The 18,632-nt window shown below is 34.7% G+C and overlaps 1 protein-coding gene across 1 annotated transcript; it reads right to left on the minus strand.

Moving 5' to 3' along the window:
* Nucleotides 1-15,043: 15,043 nt before the first annotated feature.
* Nucleotides 15,044-17,700, minus strand: LOC145634738 (uncharacterized). Its single transcript, XM_081686128.1, has 4 exons — nucleotides 17,251-17,700; nucleotides 16,710-16,896; nucleotides 16,500-16,616; nucleotides 15,044-15,681 (listed from the first exon to the last, which is right to left on the minus strand). Exons 2-4 carry the CDS (start codon nucleotides 16,857-16,859, stop codon nucleotides 15,184-15,186), a joined length of 765 nt encoding a protein of 254 aa, XP_081542254.1. The 5' UTR covers nucleotides 16,860-16,896; nucleotides 17,251-17,700; the 3' UTR covers nucleotides 15,044-15,183.
* Between the last annotated feature and the right edge of the window lie 932 nt (nucleotides 17,701-18,632).

An 18,632-nucleotide genomic window follows, 5' to 3' on the forward strand; every position in this document is an offset into this window, starting at 1 on the left:
CGTGGGCATCCTATTATCAAGCTCTTTGTTCAGAGACGTGTGAACATATCAAAAAGAAGCTCTTTATTCAGAGACGCGTGAACATATCAAAAAGAAGCTCTTTGTTCAGAGACGAGTGAACATCGAAACAGCAAGGTGGCGTTCCCTGGATTATGGAGAGTTGTCACAAACAACTGAGGATTGTTTCAAGAGAAGCAATCTTCGATAGTATTCCCTTGGACGTGGAATGTTATCAATGCGGATGAGGATTGTTTCAAGAGAAATAATATTCGATGATGTTCCCTAGGATGTGGAATATTATCATTACGGAGAGGATAGTTTCAGGTGAAGCAATCTTCTAATTTGGAAGAAGTTACAGGCGTAGCAGTTTTCAAGTGGGATGGCATTCTCTAGCTTGCAGGAGGTCACCAAAACAAATCGGTTACTTTCAGAGACGTGTGCTCGACGGTGCAAGATACGCGTTTCTTAACTCTTTTATCTGTTTAACTAACGCTAGTTTGCAGGTATCGGCGTTACAAGAGTGATTTAGGATCGCAGAACGTTCTAAATCATTCTCCGTCCCTATCGATACTTTGACTTTTGTTTTCAAAACATGCGTTTCTCCAAACTCAGTCAAAGTGGGGGCTTCTGTAGACACCCATTTGTGTCTCCCCAAAACCAAACCCAGTGATGAATACCTTTCACGTCGAACCATAATCGAATGAGGTGAAAGTGTGAAAAGTCTAGTGTTTCAGTTAGTTTTTGTTAAAATTCTTTCTTTCTGTTTTCGAAAACCCACTCTATTTTATGAAAACGTCCATTCCAGTTTAGTTTGGTCCATGATAAGGGTCCAATAATGGTGTAGTTGGATGGGGCTTGAAAAGACCTTCCCAACGATATATTATAAGCCCAATTCCGATGGATAATGAGGAAGTTATGGCCAAAATACTAAACTGGGCCCAAACCGGATTTTGCCTACGACCCAATGATCATGAGGAGGGTCCAAAGGTTTAATTCTATTCCTAAACTAATTAGGATTGATTAGAATCTTCTATAAGTTTCTAAAATATCTTAATTATCCTTTTTTGAAAAGATAAGATTAAGGAATTTGATTTAAATATAAACTTTCCTTTTTTATAAAACTTTCCTTTTTTAAAGTCTTAATTCTATTCGGATTTAAACATGTTCAAAGACAGTCAGATATTATTTTCGTGCCTCATATTTTTTATCCAAATTTTATATGGTTGGATAGATCTTGAAATTATCTTTCCAATGATATATTATAATAATAATTCCGAGCTATAACGGAAAAGATATGAATAAGATATCAAACTCTATCCAAAACTGACACCGTCTCACTATTTCGTTCATATCTTTTATTCTACAACATATTTTAATCTGATTCTAATTGGGTTAGAAAGTATACTTCAAGATCTTTCCAACGACATCTTATTCATTTTATTCCAATTCTTGGATCAAAAGATATGATAAAAACAAAATCCGCAAAAACTGCTGTCTACGAGTTTTATTTCGATTCGAATTTGGATTCTTTTCTTAATTCTTCGACCCTCTTTTTTCCTATAAATAGAGGTCATATCTCCCCTTTTTCAATCACCAACTCTCATCAAGATTTTCTTGATTATTCTCTCTCTCTCTCTTTTTCTAAACTAGCATTTTCTCAAATACAAAATTCCGCATTCATTAGATCTAGAAACACTTAGCCATATTCGAAGTCGCCTTCGCCCTAGACGTGAAAGGTTTTAATTTCTGAGGGTTTGGTCTCAAATCTCTCTTTCAATTATTTAATTTAATTGCTTTGTTTATTATTTTCCTTGAAGTTACTAACGTGTGTATTTTGTTATTAGAAAGATGTACGAGGCATCAAAGTAAGTACTTTAATTGATTAATTGATATTATGATGTAGATATCATGTTTAAATTGCTATTATGATATTCCTAGTATCATGTCTAGGTTATTTTTAATATATTAAATATGATTGTTACGATGCCTTTTATGTTCTTCCTAATATTTATTTATGTTAGTATCATGTTAGGGTTAAAGATTTGATTTTTATTGCTTAGTGACATGCTAGGGTTTGTTATTAATCTTGTTAGTATCATGCCTAGGATCTTGCTATTTCTATTATGCTTTAATATTAACATGAAAATGATAATTATTATAATTGTTATAATTTATGGTTATTATTATTTTGATGATAATTATTTTAATTTATGATGATATTATTATTATTATAATTATTATTCATGATATTGATTATTTATTGTGTTTCTTGATTATTATTTTTTATTATTTATTGTTTGATCACACCTTTTATTGCATGTTTAAAGGGAATTTGTACTTGTAACCACGCTTAATAAGATAATTAATAATCTTGTTTAGGGTTAATTGTGATTATAATTCAAGTGATCGCCAATAATAGTTTATTTGTGCATTAATATTCAACCAACATAGATTAAACAGGTTTAGGGTTAATCCTATTGATTGTATGTTAGTCAAAAAGCGCACATGAATACGAGCAGAATAAAGTAGAGGCTTATTATTAGGGCAGGTTCAATCTCTTTTAGGTTGGATTTGTACCATCATCCCCGAACCCTTATTTGGTTCATGACCTTATGGAGTTGACAATCTCTTGGATCGTTAAGGGGTGTAACCTTCATCCTATGAACGATTTACAAGTTCCCAAAAAACTTTTTGGCGACTCTTTTGCTCTATCTTCTTTCCTTTTGGACGCCACCGTACTTTAGTGTATGATCACAGTGGGGTTCAAGCTAGTGGGATTTTAAAGGCTTGAATTATTCCTTACAAGTATATAAACTTATTCTTTTGACATGCACCTGTAGCTAGACCAAGTAGGTTTTTAAAGTGAGGATTCTTACACTTGGTGTTGAAATTTGAGGCTAGATGATGAATAAAAAACATGTGATGAGCATGTGGATGTTCCCATCCACTTCCCTCCGTGGTCAATGTTTTCAATATCAAGGCATGCCTATCGGATATGACACAAATGCCCTTCCTTTTAGTTACTTATTGTCGTATGCATAACATGAACCATTCCCATGCATCACCTGTCTCTCCTTCAACAATGGCAAAAGCAAGAGGAAACAATTGGAAAGTTGCATCTGTGGCCATGGCAATGTGAAGTGTCCCCTTGTACTTTTCATAAAGATGGGTGCCAGCAATTGTAATAAGTGGCCGACAATGGTTGAAGCCATTAATAGATGGTTTAAAAGCCTAAAACACTCTCTGGAAAACACGAGTAAAAGGATCTAATGTCGGTGTCGTACACCAATGAACCATAGTTCCCTCATTTGACTCTCTTAAGGCTTGCATAAATTTGGGAAACTCTTCATATGATTTATCCTAATGCCCAAAATGGTAGTCATTGCCTTGTGCTTGGCTAACCAAGCCCACTTGTATGTAATGGTATATGAAAATCGATCTTTGATAACTTGTACTATAGCACAAACTTTAAGGGAGGGATCAGCTCATATAAGATAAAGTATAACACCACACACAAATTCAGAAGACAAGGGGGGATGGTCAATCTTATTAATTTCACCTACACACGTGGTTGCATGAGGTCCTTCGTACTTCACAATTTTAAATGTCGGAAGTGATGGCAACTTAATTGCGCGTAACCTCCAAGGAAAGTTGCATTTCTCCTTTCTTATGCACTCAACAACATACTTTTCTAGTTGCACTTCCTTCACTCAAATTGTTTAGTTTTTGGTTATAGAATATAGTTTGACAGCCTCTTTTAATTGCTGCAAATTATCAAACTCTTAACCAACTTTAAACTCACCATGAAGAGAATATTTGTTGTTTCCAGACCAAGTTCTCCATGAATCAAGCACATTTGGATCCACCTCTGGAACATTATTAAAATATTGTGATGGTGCACTTGCCTTAATAAGAATATCATGAGCTTTTCTCACGTCATCATCTTCACCCTCATTACTATCTCCCTAAAAATCATCACCCAATATATCTAGCTCTGGGTTTAATGAGTTATAATCACCAAACAAGGAATTACCTATATCAGGTGAGGGGGTTGGACAAGTCACATCCAACAAATGATCAACAATGTAATGATCGTGTAGGGAATATTTCAAGCATCCCACATTTGAGCCCCACTGTGATCATACACTTAAGTATATATGGTGGCGTCCAAAGAGAAGGAAGCTAGAGTAAAAGAGTCGCCAACAAGTTTAAGGAACTTGTAAGCCATTCACAGGGTGAAGGTTACACTCCTTCATGATCCAAGAGATCGCGAACTCCATAGTGGTCTGGAACCATGACTGGATATTCGGGGATGAAGGTACAAATCCAACCTAGAAGAGATTGAACCTGCCTTAAAAATAGATCTCTACTTTATTTTTCTCATATTCATGTGCGCTTTCTGACTAACATACAATCAATATATTAACCCTAAACCTGTTTAATCTATGTTGGTTGAATATTAATGCACAAACAAATCTATTATTGGCGATCACTTGAATTATAATCATATTAGCCTAAACAAGATTATTAATTATCTTATTAAGCGTGATTACAAGTACAAATTTCCTTTAAACATGCATAAAAGGTGTGATCAAGCAACAACAATAATATAATATCAAGCAACATGACAACAACAATCATCATCATCATCATTATAATATTCTCAATCTCAAAGCATAATAATGTTAGCAAGATCCTAGGCATGATACTAACAAGATTAATAACAAATCCTAGCATGTCTCTAAACATTAAAAATCAAATCTTTAGCCCTAACATGATACTAACATGATAGAAGAAATAGGAAGTAACCTAAGCATGATACTAGAAAGCAATAAATAACAAAATACACACGTTAGTAACTTTGAGGAAAATAATAAATAATAAATCTAATCAAAGAATTGAAATAGGATTTGAGACCAAACCCTCAGAAATTGTCAACCTTTCACGTCTAGGGCGAAAACAACTTCAAGCTTGGCTAGGTGTGTCTAGAAATTTTGAATGCGGTATGATGTATTTTGGAAAGGGCTAGGCTTAGAAAAAGAATAGAGAGAGAATAAGCTTTAGCTTAGAGAGAGAAGAGAGATGATTGGTGATTGTGAGTGAATAAAAACGGGGAAATACAACCCCTATTTATAAGAAAATAGTTCGGAATTGATCAAAACAAATCAGAATTTGGATCGGAATAAAACTGCTCTATGTCGCGAGCGACAGAGTTTGTCGCCATACGACACGAATCACGCATGGCGACAAGCCCTGTCGTTTTGCGATAATTAAAAGATAAAACGCGCTTTTAGTATGGAATATAATTAAGCAATTAAAACTCCGTTTTATCAATTTTAAATTAGATTTTATCATAATAAAACACTTGTTTCACTTCAAACCAAATTCATTATTTTTCTAAAAGATTAATTATCAATCCTAATGTTATTAGAACTCAAAATAACCTTCTAGACTATTCTAGAAGACTATAATTAATCCTAATAAATTTAGGAATAATAATATTTAATGGGCCCTCTACTAGATCATTGGCCCATAAAACCATTTCAGACCCAAATTAGTATTTGGACCATACATTCCTCATTATTCATCGGAATTTGGCTTATAATATATCATTGGAAAGCTCTTTACGAACCTGAACCAACTACACAATTAATGGACCCTTATCATGGACCATACTAAATTGGAGTGGCTATTTTCATAAAATAGAGTTCTTTTCGAAAGCAGAAAGAGATATTTTTATTAAAACTTACACATCATAAGACTTTTCACACTCTCACCTCGTTCAATAATCAAATGACGTGAAAAGTATTCATCACTGGGTTTGGTTTTGTGGAGACACATTTGGGTGTCTACAGATCGTCTGTAAGCATTCTTGTAAAAGATCCCCTCCCTTCATTAGAGTTCATACCCAACAAAGAATGAATTGAAGGAAAAGAACATGTGTTGTCCAACACACTTGCTTGCTTGGGAACCATTCTAGATACAATTGCATATTAGACATTGAATTTTGCCTCACAGCAACCCGCATATTTCTTAATGAGCTATCAGCTTTCAATTCAACAACTACATATGAATTATGTATAGGATACTTCATTCTCATCTTCAAATCACAATATCAAGAATCACTCCCCACAACTTCATAAATATTACTCAAAACCTCTGAGAAATTCATAGAAATACTGATAAATAAAAATCTATTCTGCCAGCCTAAATATGATACTTCACCTTCTTTTTCTACAAGTTCCACGCCCATATAACAGAGAGTGGGGGAAATTTGACAACTCCAAATTATGATAAAGAATTCCAGCATAAAAGTTACACAGCACCAAAATATCAAATCTAAACCATTTAAAATAATTAAATAATAGATACATTATTACTGCAAGCAATGATATTCTTTGGAGAAGACATATTATTAGAACAGAGATAAACAACAATTCACCACTACAATACATCAAGCATTCAATTAAACTCTCAAAATTAAATACACAATTTAGGAACTACATACCTATCTATATTATAATTGTAGAGTCGTTTTAATGAGAGCCCTCCAAATCACCAATGCTCAACTCTCATGCATTTGAGTGTATATATATATATATATTAATAACTACCAATCACACTACTTTATTTTTAATATTTTTTAATCATTTTTAAAAAAAAAAAAAAAAATCAATAACTATCCATTCACTATTTCTTTTTTGTTTTTGTTTTTGTTTTGTGTTTTTTTTTTTTTTAATGAGACTACTACTAACATTTCACTTTATGAGTATAACATATGACATGCATTAAGACGAGTATATTGTTCCTTATTAACAATTCATTATATTACTCAAGATCTCGAACATTTCACTTTTTTTTAAACACTACGTACCAACATTTCACTTTGTTTTACGAGTATTTTTTTTGGCACATAGTATAATATATGTCATGCATTAGCACGAGTATGCAGTTCCTCTATCAACATTTCACTACAGTACTCTAAATCCCCAACCCTTCAATTATATGCTTTTCTTTAAGGACTACCCTCCAAACATTTTCCACTTCTTTAATCATCAAAAACAAAAAAAAAAATGTACAACACGTTTTTGTGCAATTGGCCTCAGCGAATAATTACTTGCAACAGAACAAAGTATGTAACTCCTAGAGCAAGACACTAACCCATATGACACTAACTGAGTAACACAAGTGTTAAAGGACCAACTCAACCAAAAGAGATTCGAACCCGTGACATTTGTGGCACGCTGGCTCCGATACCATTTTAAAGGACCAACTCAACCAAAAACTTAAGTTAATAGTTGAGGCACAAGAATATGATTTATACTCTATTAACGAGTAACCCCTATAAGGCTATAACAATGAACGGGTAACCTCTATAACTTTGAAAAAGTAAACCCTGTAATAGCTTTGCGTGGCCACTGACATAAAAGAGTAAGACCCTTTTTTTTAGCTTCTAAGCAAAGCATAGAATATCATATTTCAGCATAGCACATCAGGTGTCAGCACATTACTAATACAATTATTATTAATACTCAGTACAACAGAGTTAATTAGGGTTCAACAGAACCGATCAGTCCAAAATCGACCATTACAGCTCAAGTCTAAATTACAACATCAAAATCAACTTCCCACATTTTAAATATATTTTTTCTTATATATCCCGTGCATTTTTCACGGGTACACTCTGGTATATATATTTCACACCTAGTTTCAATTTAAGTATGAATCAAACCACAATTATCGTGATAAATAATTTTATAAAGACGAAAGAAAAATTAGGGCTAACCTCTTGCAATTAAAGTTAGGAAAACACGATTGTGAATAATTCTTCCTGTTGTGGAGTGTAAGATCGATGGTGACAAGTCGGTGGTCGCCGGAGGTCATCAAACGTCGTAGAGGAGAGGTACGTGGTGGTCGTTTGCGATGAATGATCGTTACTCTGTTTTACTTTTGAGTGGGGGAGGGGGGTTTAGAGTAGTATTTTAATCGATATACTGAAGTGGGAAAGAAGAATGGTTAAGTATATTTTAATTAGAACTGCTACCATTGACAGCGATTTAAGTTGTAAAACCGCAATCATCATTAGCAGTTTTAATGTTTTTTTTAAAAAAAAAAAAAAAACCCGATCCTACGTGGATCGTAACGTGGGAGTTAGTTTTAAAACTGACGCAATTAGGGAATAAGTTTATAATTAAGCAATTTCTAGGGAAATCGTTCAAAAAAATTGAACTTACGAAGCACTCAATTCATTCCCACTATTAGTATGTAATCTTCTATACTAATATATTAAAAGGCGTTCCTAAAAACGTTTGTGTCACGTAGGCTCCTCATTGCGACACGTCATAAATTCAATTCCTCATCAATACGCCATGTGTAGGGAATATTTCAAGCATCCCAAACTTGAGCCCCAATGTGGTCATACACTTAAGCATGGTGGCGTCTAAGGAAAGGAAGCTAGGAACAAGTTTTAGGAACATGTAAATCGTTCACAGGGTGAAGGTTACACCCCTTCACAATCCATGAGATCGCTAACTCCATAGTGGTCTGGAACCATGACTGGATATTCGGGGATGAAGGTACAAATCCAACCTAAAAGAGATTAAACTTTCCCTAATAATAGGCCTCTACTTTATTCTTCTCGTATTCATGTGCGCTTTCTGACTAACATACAATAAATAGATTAACCCTAAACCTGTTTAATCTATGTTGGTTGAATATTAATGCACAAACAAGTCTATTATTGGCAATCATTTGAATTATAATCATATTAACCTAAACAAGATTATTAATTATCTTATTAAGCGTGATTACAAGTACAAATTCCCTTTAAACATGCATAAAAGGCGTGATCAAGCAATAATAATAAATAATATCAAGCAACAATAATATAATAATCATCATCATAATCATAATAATAATCTCAATAAAGCATAATAATATTAGAAAGATCCTAGGCATGATACTGACAAGATTAATAGCAAATGATAGCATGTCACTAAGTGTAGGGAATATATCAAGCATTACCCCTAGCTTGAACCCCACTTTGATCATACACTAAAGTACGGTGGCGTCCAAAGGGAAAGAAGATAGAGAAAAAGAGTCGCCAACAAGTTTTAGGAACTTGTAAACCGTTCACAGGGTTAAGGTTACACCCCTTAACGATCCAAGAGATCGTCAACTATAAAAGGTCTGGAGCCATGACTGGTGTTCGGGGATGAAGGTACAAATCCAACCTAAAAGAGATTGAACCTGCCCTAATAATAGGCCTCTACTTTATTCTGATCGTATTCATGTGCGCTTTCTGATTAACATACAATCAATAGGTTTAACCCTAAACCTGTTTATCTATGTTGGTTGAATATTAATGCACAAATAAATCTATTATTGGCGATCACTTGAATTATAATCATATTAAACCTAAATAAGATTATTAATTATCTTATTAAGCGTGATTACAAGTACCAATTCCCTTTAAACATGCATAAAAGGTGTGATCAAGCAATAATAATAAAAATCATCAAGAAACATAATAATAATCATAACAATTATAATAATAATCAAAATCATATTAAAGCATTATAATAATAGCAAGATCCTAGGCATGATACTAACAAAATTAATAACAAACCAGCTAGCATGTCGCTAAACATTAAAAATCAAAGCTAGCCCTAACATGATACTAACATGATATTAGGAAAGAAAATAGAAGGCATCATACTTTTAATCATACTTGATATTAAATTCTTTACCCTAAACATGATACTAAGAATTTATTGTTGTCACCCTAAACATCAAATTAAGAAAAACATTCTAACATGATACTAGGAATCATAATAACAATCTAAGCATGATTTCTACATCATAATATCAATTAAACAATTAAAGCACTTACTTGGATGCCTCGTACCTCTTTCTAATAACAAAATACACACGTTAGTAACTTCAAGGAAAATAATAAACAAACAATTAAATTAAATAATTGAAATAGAGATTTGGGACCAAACCCTTAGAAATTAAAACCTTCCACGTCTAAGACGAAGGCAACTTCGAACTTGGCTAGGTGTGTCTAGATCTTGTGAGTGCGGAATTTTGTTTGGAAAAGGGCTAGTTTAGAAAAGAAAGAGAGAGAGAGTAATCAAGAGATTCTTGATGAGAATTGGTGATTCCTAACGGAGTTTTTAAGAGGCTATTCACAGAGAAAATCAGCCAAAAAGATAGAAAATCAAACCAGAGTTCTGACGTGAAAAAACGGAGTTAGCGCCAGACGCTGACATTAGCGCCAGACGCTAATGCTAGCGCCAGGCGCTAATGTTGGAGTTAGGCGCTAATCAAGTTTTTGACGCGTTTTCTAAAATCAGATAGAATTAAACGTACAGGAGGATTAAATCGTATTTTCTTCAAAAACACTCTTTTATTCTGATTAAAATTCTAAAAAGTCAACAAAAGTCAATTTATCAATGCTAATTGAATTAGGAATGAAAAGAACCTTCTAGAAGAGTATATAAGACTAAAACCTTTCCTAATTGCATTAGGAATGATAAATCCATATTAGGCCCCCCCTAGATCATTGGGCCGCATATAAGGTTCAAACCGGGCCCAGTTTAGTAATTTGGTCATAACTTCCTCAATTTTCATCGGAATTGGGCTTATAATATATCGTTGGAAAGCTCTTTTCAAGCCCATCCAACTACACTACTATTGGACCCATATCATGGACCAACCAAACTGGATTGGTTGTTTTCTTAAAATAGGTTTTCAAAAACAGAGAGAAAATAAAAGAAATTAAAATTATCCGCAGCACTAGACTTTCCTACACTTTCACTTCATTCGATTATGATTCGACGTGAAAGGTACTCATCACCGGGTTTGATTTTGGGGAGACACAAATGGTTGTCTACACTAAGCAATAAAAACCAAAGCTTTATCCCTAACAAGATACTAACATGATAGAAGGAAAGAATAGGAAGCATCATATATAGAGACATACATGATATTAGAAATCTTAGTTAACCCTAAACATGATACTAGGAAGCAATAAAACATTCTAACATGATACTAGGAATTAACAAAATAATCTAAGCATGATTTATATACCAAAAGATCAATAAATTAATTAAATTACTTACTTCGATGCCTCGTATCTCTTTCTTTCATGTCTAGGGCAAAGGCAACTTTGAACTTGGCTAGGTGTGTCTAGAACTAATGTATGTGGAATTTTTGAGAGGGAAGGTTCAGAAAAGAATAGAGAGAGGGAAAGCTTCTAGATGTAAGAGAGATAGATGATGGAATAGTGATTGTGAAGGATTAATAACGGGGAGATGCGACCCCTATTTATAGAAAAATAGTCCGAAAACGATAGAAAAGAGTTCGAGTCCCATTCGGGATAAAATACCTCCTGTCGCCAACAACAGGAGTTAGTGCCAGACGACAGGCTTAGCGCCATGCAACAGTTGTCAGCGCTAGGCGACAATTGTCAGCACCAGGCGACAGGTGTTAGCGTCAGGCGACATCCTTGTCGTCTCGCGCTAAGTCAGAATTAAAACGCGCTTTCCACGCATAATCCCCTTCTTAATATGATTAAGTAGCTTATTTCGCATTGATCAGATTAAAATCATGTTTATGACAAATCACATACGGGTTTTTCACCATATGCCCCTGATTTTTTTGTTTATTCACCATATGCCCCTGTACTTTTTTAGAGTCATCATATACCCTCGAGTTTCAAAAAAATATACCATACACTCATGATGACTAATGATTGTTAGTTTTGTCAATCATTAAAGTTAATTATGAATCAAAACCACCCTAAATACATTTCTCAACCCCCGAAACCACCCACATTCCTTTTCTAACCCTCAAACCACCCTAAATTTTCTTTTGTTATCCTCAAAATCAATCATATGGATATGGTTATAGAGTTTTGGAGTGGTTTCAGGGGCTGAAAAAAGGAGAGGAGTGGTTTTGGGATGAGGGGGAGAGATCTTAAGTGATTTCAAATTATATTTAACCAAATTTCACTCATCTTATTTTTATTAGGAGTATATAGTGAATTACTGTAACAATTTAGGGGTATATGGTGAATTTGAAAATTTTCATGGATATATAATGAATAAACAAAAAACTCAGGGGTATGTGGTAAAAAAATCGAATCATATATTCTATTCAAAATAAAACTCTTTAAAATATAATTATTAATCCTAATCCCATTAGAATTTAAAAGAACCTTCTACAGTTTAAAAACAAGTTCTCTAACTTCTTCACAGCTTTGAAAGTAGTTGATAACTTGTTCATTTTATGTTTTGTTTTTCATTTTAGCACTAAGTATTTGCTCATTTGACAAATGAGCATTTAACTATTTGCTCATTTGAGAAATGAGCAATTAACTATTTGCTCATTTGAGAAATGAGCATTTAAGTTTTTGTTCATTTTGTTAAATTAGTAGCTAAATATTTGCTCATTTGACATCAAGGATACCTATTTTGTTGAGCAGGACGTCTGTTGAGACAAATTCTGTTGTTAATGTTGGTGAGCAAGATGCAGCAGGGGCAAGACAGTTAAGAGTTATTGGTGGTGACCAAGATGCAGCAGGGGCAGCACAGTTAAGAGTTGGTGGTGACCAAGATGCATCAGGGGCATCACAGTTAGGAGTTGTTGGTGGTGACGAAGATGCAGCAGGGCCAGCACAATTAGGAGTTGTTGGTCGTTCTACACAGCCAAAATATAAAGGAATGAGTTTCAAGACAGGATCTTCTAATAACAAAGGAAAAATGGTTTTAAAGGACACATTAAAGAAAGAAAAACAGATGATTAAGGTAGTGGAGATGAAATCCGGCAATGAATTGCAAGGTTTGAAGTCAGGCAATGAAGTGGAAGGTTTGAAGTCTCACATTCATGGGACATTGCATAGTCGGATGTCACCCTCATCCATTGTTCAAGTTATGGAATCAGTTTTAGTTTCACAAAATCAGTTGAAAGCAGTTAGAGATATAGGATTTGGGTCGATGGAGTTTTTGAAGGTGACCCAACTGCCTTTGCGGTTGGGTTTATGGTTGGTGCAGCACTTTGATGCTAAGACGTGCTCATTAAATATTCCTGATTCTGATCCTTTCCGTATTACTGAAGACCATGTGCATGAATTTCTTGGGTTGCCAATAGGGGGCATAGAGATTGATAAAAATAATTTTTCCAGAAATAAAAAAGTCATTCAGCAATGGAAAAAGCAATTCCAAAGCAACTCACTCTCTATCAAAATAGGGGAGCTTAAAGAGTTTTTGAAGGAGCATAAGTCAGCTGGTGCTATGTTCAAACGGAAATTTGTAGTTCTTTGTGTGTCTACACTGATGGATGGTAGTCTTCTTATTTTTATTATGCTCATTTTACTTTCAATTTTCTCATTTTCAATTTAGTTTGCTCATTTCTATTTTATTTTTCTCACTTAAATTTCTATCTGCTCATTTCTCTTTTGTTTTACTCATTTTTTTGTCAGGGAAACAAAACATGAATATTAATTCTGATATTCTTACATTTCTTTCTGATGTTGATAAAATCAAGGACTTGAATTGGTCAAAGTATATCCTTGATTCTCTCGTGAAGGGCAAGCTTTTATGGGAAGAACGTCCAACTCGTTCTTTTCCTGAGTCTTTATTGTTTCTTATGGTATTACTTTAATTTTTGTTTATTTTTAATGTAGTATTTCTTACTTATTTTTTATTTTTAATTTACTAATTTTTCTTTTCTTACTTGTTTGTAGTTATTATATGTTGATCAATTTGTACTTGAGGAAGTTCGAGCTGCACGTGAAATTCCAATCTTGAAAGGGTGGACAACAGCTATGTTGTCAACACGTGAGAAATTGGAACTCTTTAAAGGGAGGCTTGGAAATATTCGTGCTAAAAAGCTTGATGCTGGTTCTTCTAGCATGATACAGCCTAAAATGGTGTTTAACTATAATTTTCTGTTTTATTCTTTTCCTTTTTATCCTACTTTTTTTAACTTTTTTGTTTTTTATTTAGGAAAAATTCATTCCTTTTGAAGTGGAAACTCAAGTAATTGCCAATAAGGTAACCATATATACTGTAATATTTTGTGTTCTTTTTGGAAATGACCAACTAATTTTTGCTCATTTGTCTAATGAGTAAGCAATTACTTGCTCATATTTGAAATGAGCAAATAATTTTTTGCTCATTTCACAGATGAGCAAATTATGCAATTGGTTATGTGTTATAAGTAAGCTTGGTTTATATTTGTTAAGATATTTGCTTTCAAACTTGTTCTAACTTTCTTTTTTTTTTGTTTGTCTTTAGGAACAATCTAATCCAATTCGTACAAAAAATGAAGAAAGTGAACAAGATCCAAAGAAGGTATTTATATGAGTTTTCTGGAAACCAATATTAATTTTTTGTTCATTTTTAGAGTTCTTCTCAGTATGATGCATAGAGGCAAGTGGCCATATGCACTACAAGAAAAGGGCCGTTTTGCGACGGAAATAATTCGTCGCAAAATGGCAAAATTCCGTCGCAAAGTGACTTTGCGACGGATTTCCGTCACAGGCATGGCGTCGCTCGAACTTTCGTAGCAAACAGTCCTTTTGTGACGGAATATCCGTCGCAAAACGAATTGCGACGGATTTTGCGACGGAAAGGTAGTTGTAGCTGAAAACAACATTTGCGACGAAAATTCCGTAGCAAGAGGAATCATTTTGCGACGGAATATTCCGTCACAAATTTTGCGACGGAATGTATTTCCGTCGCAAAATGGATTCTTTTGCGACGGAATAGTCCGTCACAAATTTTGCGACGGAATTTAATTCCGTCGCAAAATGAAGTTTTTTGCGACGGATTATTTTCCGTCGCAAAATACTCCATTTTGCGACGGAATTTCCGTCGCAAAGTTATTGTAATTTTAATTTTTTTTTTTTTTGTATTTTGTTTTTTTTTCCTGGAACCTGTATTCCTGCAATCCTGTTTAATTTTTTTGTATTTTGTTTTGTTTTCCTGGAACCTGTATTCATGCAATCCTGTTTAATAAAATACGTGCATTTAAAATAATTTCAGTCAAAAAGTCCACGCCCTAACATAATTCAAATATATACAACACGTAGCCGTAACTACCAAGTACGGTACATGATATAATTTTTAAAACTACAATGTCATCCATATACAAAAATCGAAAAATGACACCTAACTAAACACAAGCTGGCTGTCCTTGGCCTGCACCACCACCACCACCACCACCCGGGTCGTTACTGGGGTCTCGAATCTGAGGCTGAATCGTAGAACAAGTGAAAGGAGTGGTCAATCCTGTAAATCTACTGGCTAACTCCTCTAAGAACTCCTTGTTCTTCCTCTCGATTTCAGCCATCCGTTCTGCCACTCGAGCCTCCACTCGAGCATCGAGCTGTTCCGCCACACGGCTATCGATCTGGCTCTCAATTGCTTCCACCCTCTCATTCAACTCCTTGTGGAAGTTTTCCTGCATTTGAGTTATGACCGACGGTACGTATTGGCTGGAAGAACCCGATCCTCGTCCCCTAGATGTGCCGTAGTACAAGTCAGCACCAACACCAAGACCTCTAACACGACCCTTCTTATTACGACCACCAGCCGCCTCAAAGAAAATTTCATTTTCAGACAGTTGGGAACCCTGGGTTCTTGATTCCTCCTGTCTGTGTTGGTACGCCTCCTGTAACAAACAAAGGATATACAATGCAGAAATAAAAATAAAGAATGAGAACCAATAGTTTGAGGCTTGATATAGTTCATAAGTGGCAATATAGGTTCACTAGGTCCTAAAACTAGGAAAATTGGGTGAAAATGGGGCGTTTTTGGTTCTAACTTGTCTATTTCTCACATTTGTTATCTAATGAACCTATTTTTGACCTTAATACACCTAACTAACATAGTTACTTGAGTTTGAGGCTTGAAATTGTTTATAAGTGGCAATATAGGTTCACTAGGTCCTAAAACTAGAAAAAATGGGCGAAAATGGGGCGTTTTTGGTTCTAACTTGCCTATTTCTCACATTTGTTATCAAATGAGCTTATTTTTGACCATAATACACCTAAATAACATAGTTACTTGAGTTCGAGGCTTGAAATAGTTCATAAGTGGCAATATAGGTTCACTAGGTCCTAAAACTAGGAAAATTGGGTGAAAATGGGGCGTTTTTGGTTCTAACTTGCCTATTTCTCACATTTGTTATCTAATGAACCTATTTTTGACCTTAATACACCTAACTAACATAGTTACTTGAGTTTGAGGCTTGAAATTGTTTATAAGTGGCAATATAGGTTCACTAGGTCCTAAAACTAGAAAAAATGGGCGAAAATGGGGCGTTTTTGGTTCTAACTTGCCTATTTCTCACATTTGTTATCAAATGAGCTTATTTTTGACCATAATACACCTACCTAACATAGTTACTTGAGTTCGAGGCTTGAAATAGTTCATAAGTGGCAATATAGGAAACAAGTGGCTTGAAAATGGACGAAAACTAGTTATTACCGCAATTTCCTTCGCTCTTTTGTTCGCAGGAACCTTCCCTTTCCCGGGCACCTCCTTGAAGTGTGTATGCAAGAAGAGATCAGGTGCTGATGGAAGCTTCCCTTGATTCTTTGCCGCCTTGCAATGTGAACAAGTGAACAGTATTATTAGATACAAATGTAATTAAGCACATATAAATACGTACATTCAATTTTTTATACAACAACTTACCAGCTTTTTTGCATGTTGTACCGCAGAGATGGAACCTTGAAAATGGGTCGGTTCTATTTCATTATCCATAGAGCCAGATCGTCGGTTCAATCTGTTCTGTGCTGACCTCTTCTTGTAAACGTCATCCACTTGGGGAATATCCATCATCATCTTGTGGATGTCTTTTGAGATCCAGTCTGGCTTTAAACTAATCTAACATATATTTTAAACTAATCTAACATATATTTTAAACTAAACTAACATACATTATAAACTAACTAACATATATTTTAAACTAAAATAACATACATTATAAACTAATCTAACATATATTTTAAACTAAACTAACATACATTAAACTAATTCTAACATTGCAATATATCTTAAAAATTAAACTAATTCTAACATTGCAATATAAATTAAACTACACTACACTAAACACAAGTAATTAAATAATAAAATTTAGTTACAAATTAAATTAAAAAACATAATTAGAAAAAGTTAGGGTTTACATTAAAATTAAATTGAAAACAAAAACAAAGGGGGATAGTGGAATACTCACCGGGATTTGAGGGTGTTGTGGCGGAAATCCGGCTGCCGGAAGGAGGGTGGTGTGGTGGCTGCACACCGCCGGCGAACGGAGGGGCGTGAGTGGGCTTGAACGGAGGGGGTGGCGTGGGTGGGCGTGAGTGCGCGTGAGTGGGAGTGAACGGAGGGGGTGGGCGTTAGTAGGTGTGAGTGGCCGGATTCCGGTCGTTCCGGTGGCGACAGCGGCGGTGAAGTGGCCGGATTTTCTTTCTCTCTCTACGCTTTCCTCTATCTCTCTCTACGCTTTCCTCTTTCTGTTCTTCGTTTTCTTTTTCTCTCTCCTTCAGCGAAACTTCAGTTTTTTTTAAAAAAATTTAAAAACTTTTTGCGACGGAATTTCCGTCGCAGAATCCGTCGCAAAATGTTTTTTTATATATATTTTTTTTAATATTGTTTTGCGACGATTATTTCCGTCGCAAACAAACTTTTGCGAGGGAATAAATTCCGTCGCAAACTTTGCGACGGAATTTCCGTCGCAAAAGTTTGTTTCCGTCGCAAAGTTGCGACGGAATTTATTCCCTCGCAAATTAACCCTTTTTGCGACGGAATTGTAGTCCGTTGCAAGGTTTCCGTCGCAAAATGACCTATTTCTTGTAGTGATGTGTGCTTTTGCATTACTCATATGCATCTCATGAATATAGAAAAAGTATTTTATGTAAATGTTGGTCTTTGGTTACTGCAATCTTGTGAAATTCATATATGATAAATATGTGGATATTTCTTGTGAGCAGGAGCATTATAGTTCTTAATTTTTTGCTCATTTGTCAAATGAGCAATTAATTTTTTGCTCATTTGTCAAATGAGCAAAAACTTCAATGCTCATATAAAGTTTAATTTACTCATTTTTATATGACTTTGCTCATTCCATATCCACTTTGCTCATTTCATATCCACTTTGCTCATTTCATATTTACTCTTCTCATTTATATTTATCTTATTTATGTATTTTTTATTTTTTATTTTTTTTTTACAGAAATGCCTTATGGAGCTTGCAACAGCATCTACAAACCTGGTCTTGGCATACATGCATTTCAGTCAAAAACATGAAACTGCCATCAAGTATTTTCCAAACAACGAGAAGATACAAAAGTTGAAGGAAGATGCCATGGGCATTGTGATGAGTATAAGATGAGCTCCAAAACTTTGACTGAAGATAATACTCTTTCATTTAGCCAAGATGAAGAGTATTGGCAAGATCCAGCAGTAATTGAAGCTTGGGATAGGTTTTCTGAGATTTCAAGCAACAAAAAGCATGCTGAATCTTCAATCAATAATGCAATGGTTGTTCATCCAAATGAATCGGAACCCATTGATGTTACTAAGATTGCTTCTGAAAGTGTTCAGATAGCAAGTTGT

This window comes from Chenopodium album, chromosome 6 (genome assembly GCF_948465745.1).
Source record: "Chenopodium album chromosome 6, dcCheAlbu1.1, whole genome shotgun sequence".
Classification (NCBI taxonomy): domain Eukaryota; kingdom Viridiplantae; phylum Streptophyta; class Magnoliopsida; order Caryophyllales; family Amaranthaceae; genus Chenopodium; species Chenopodium album.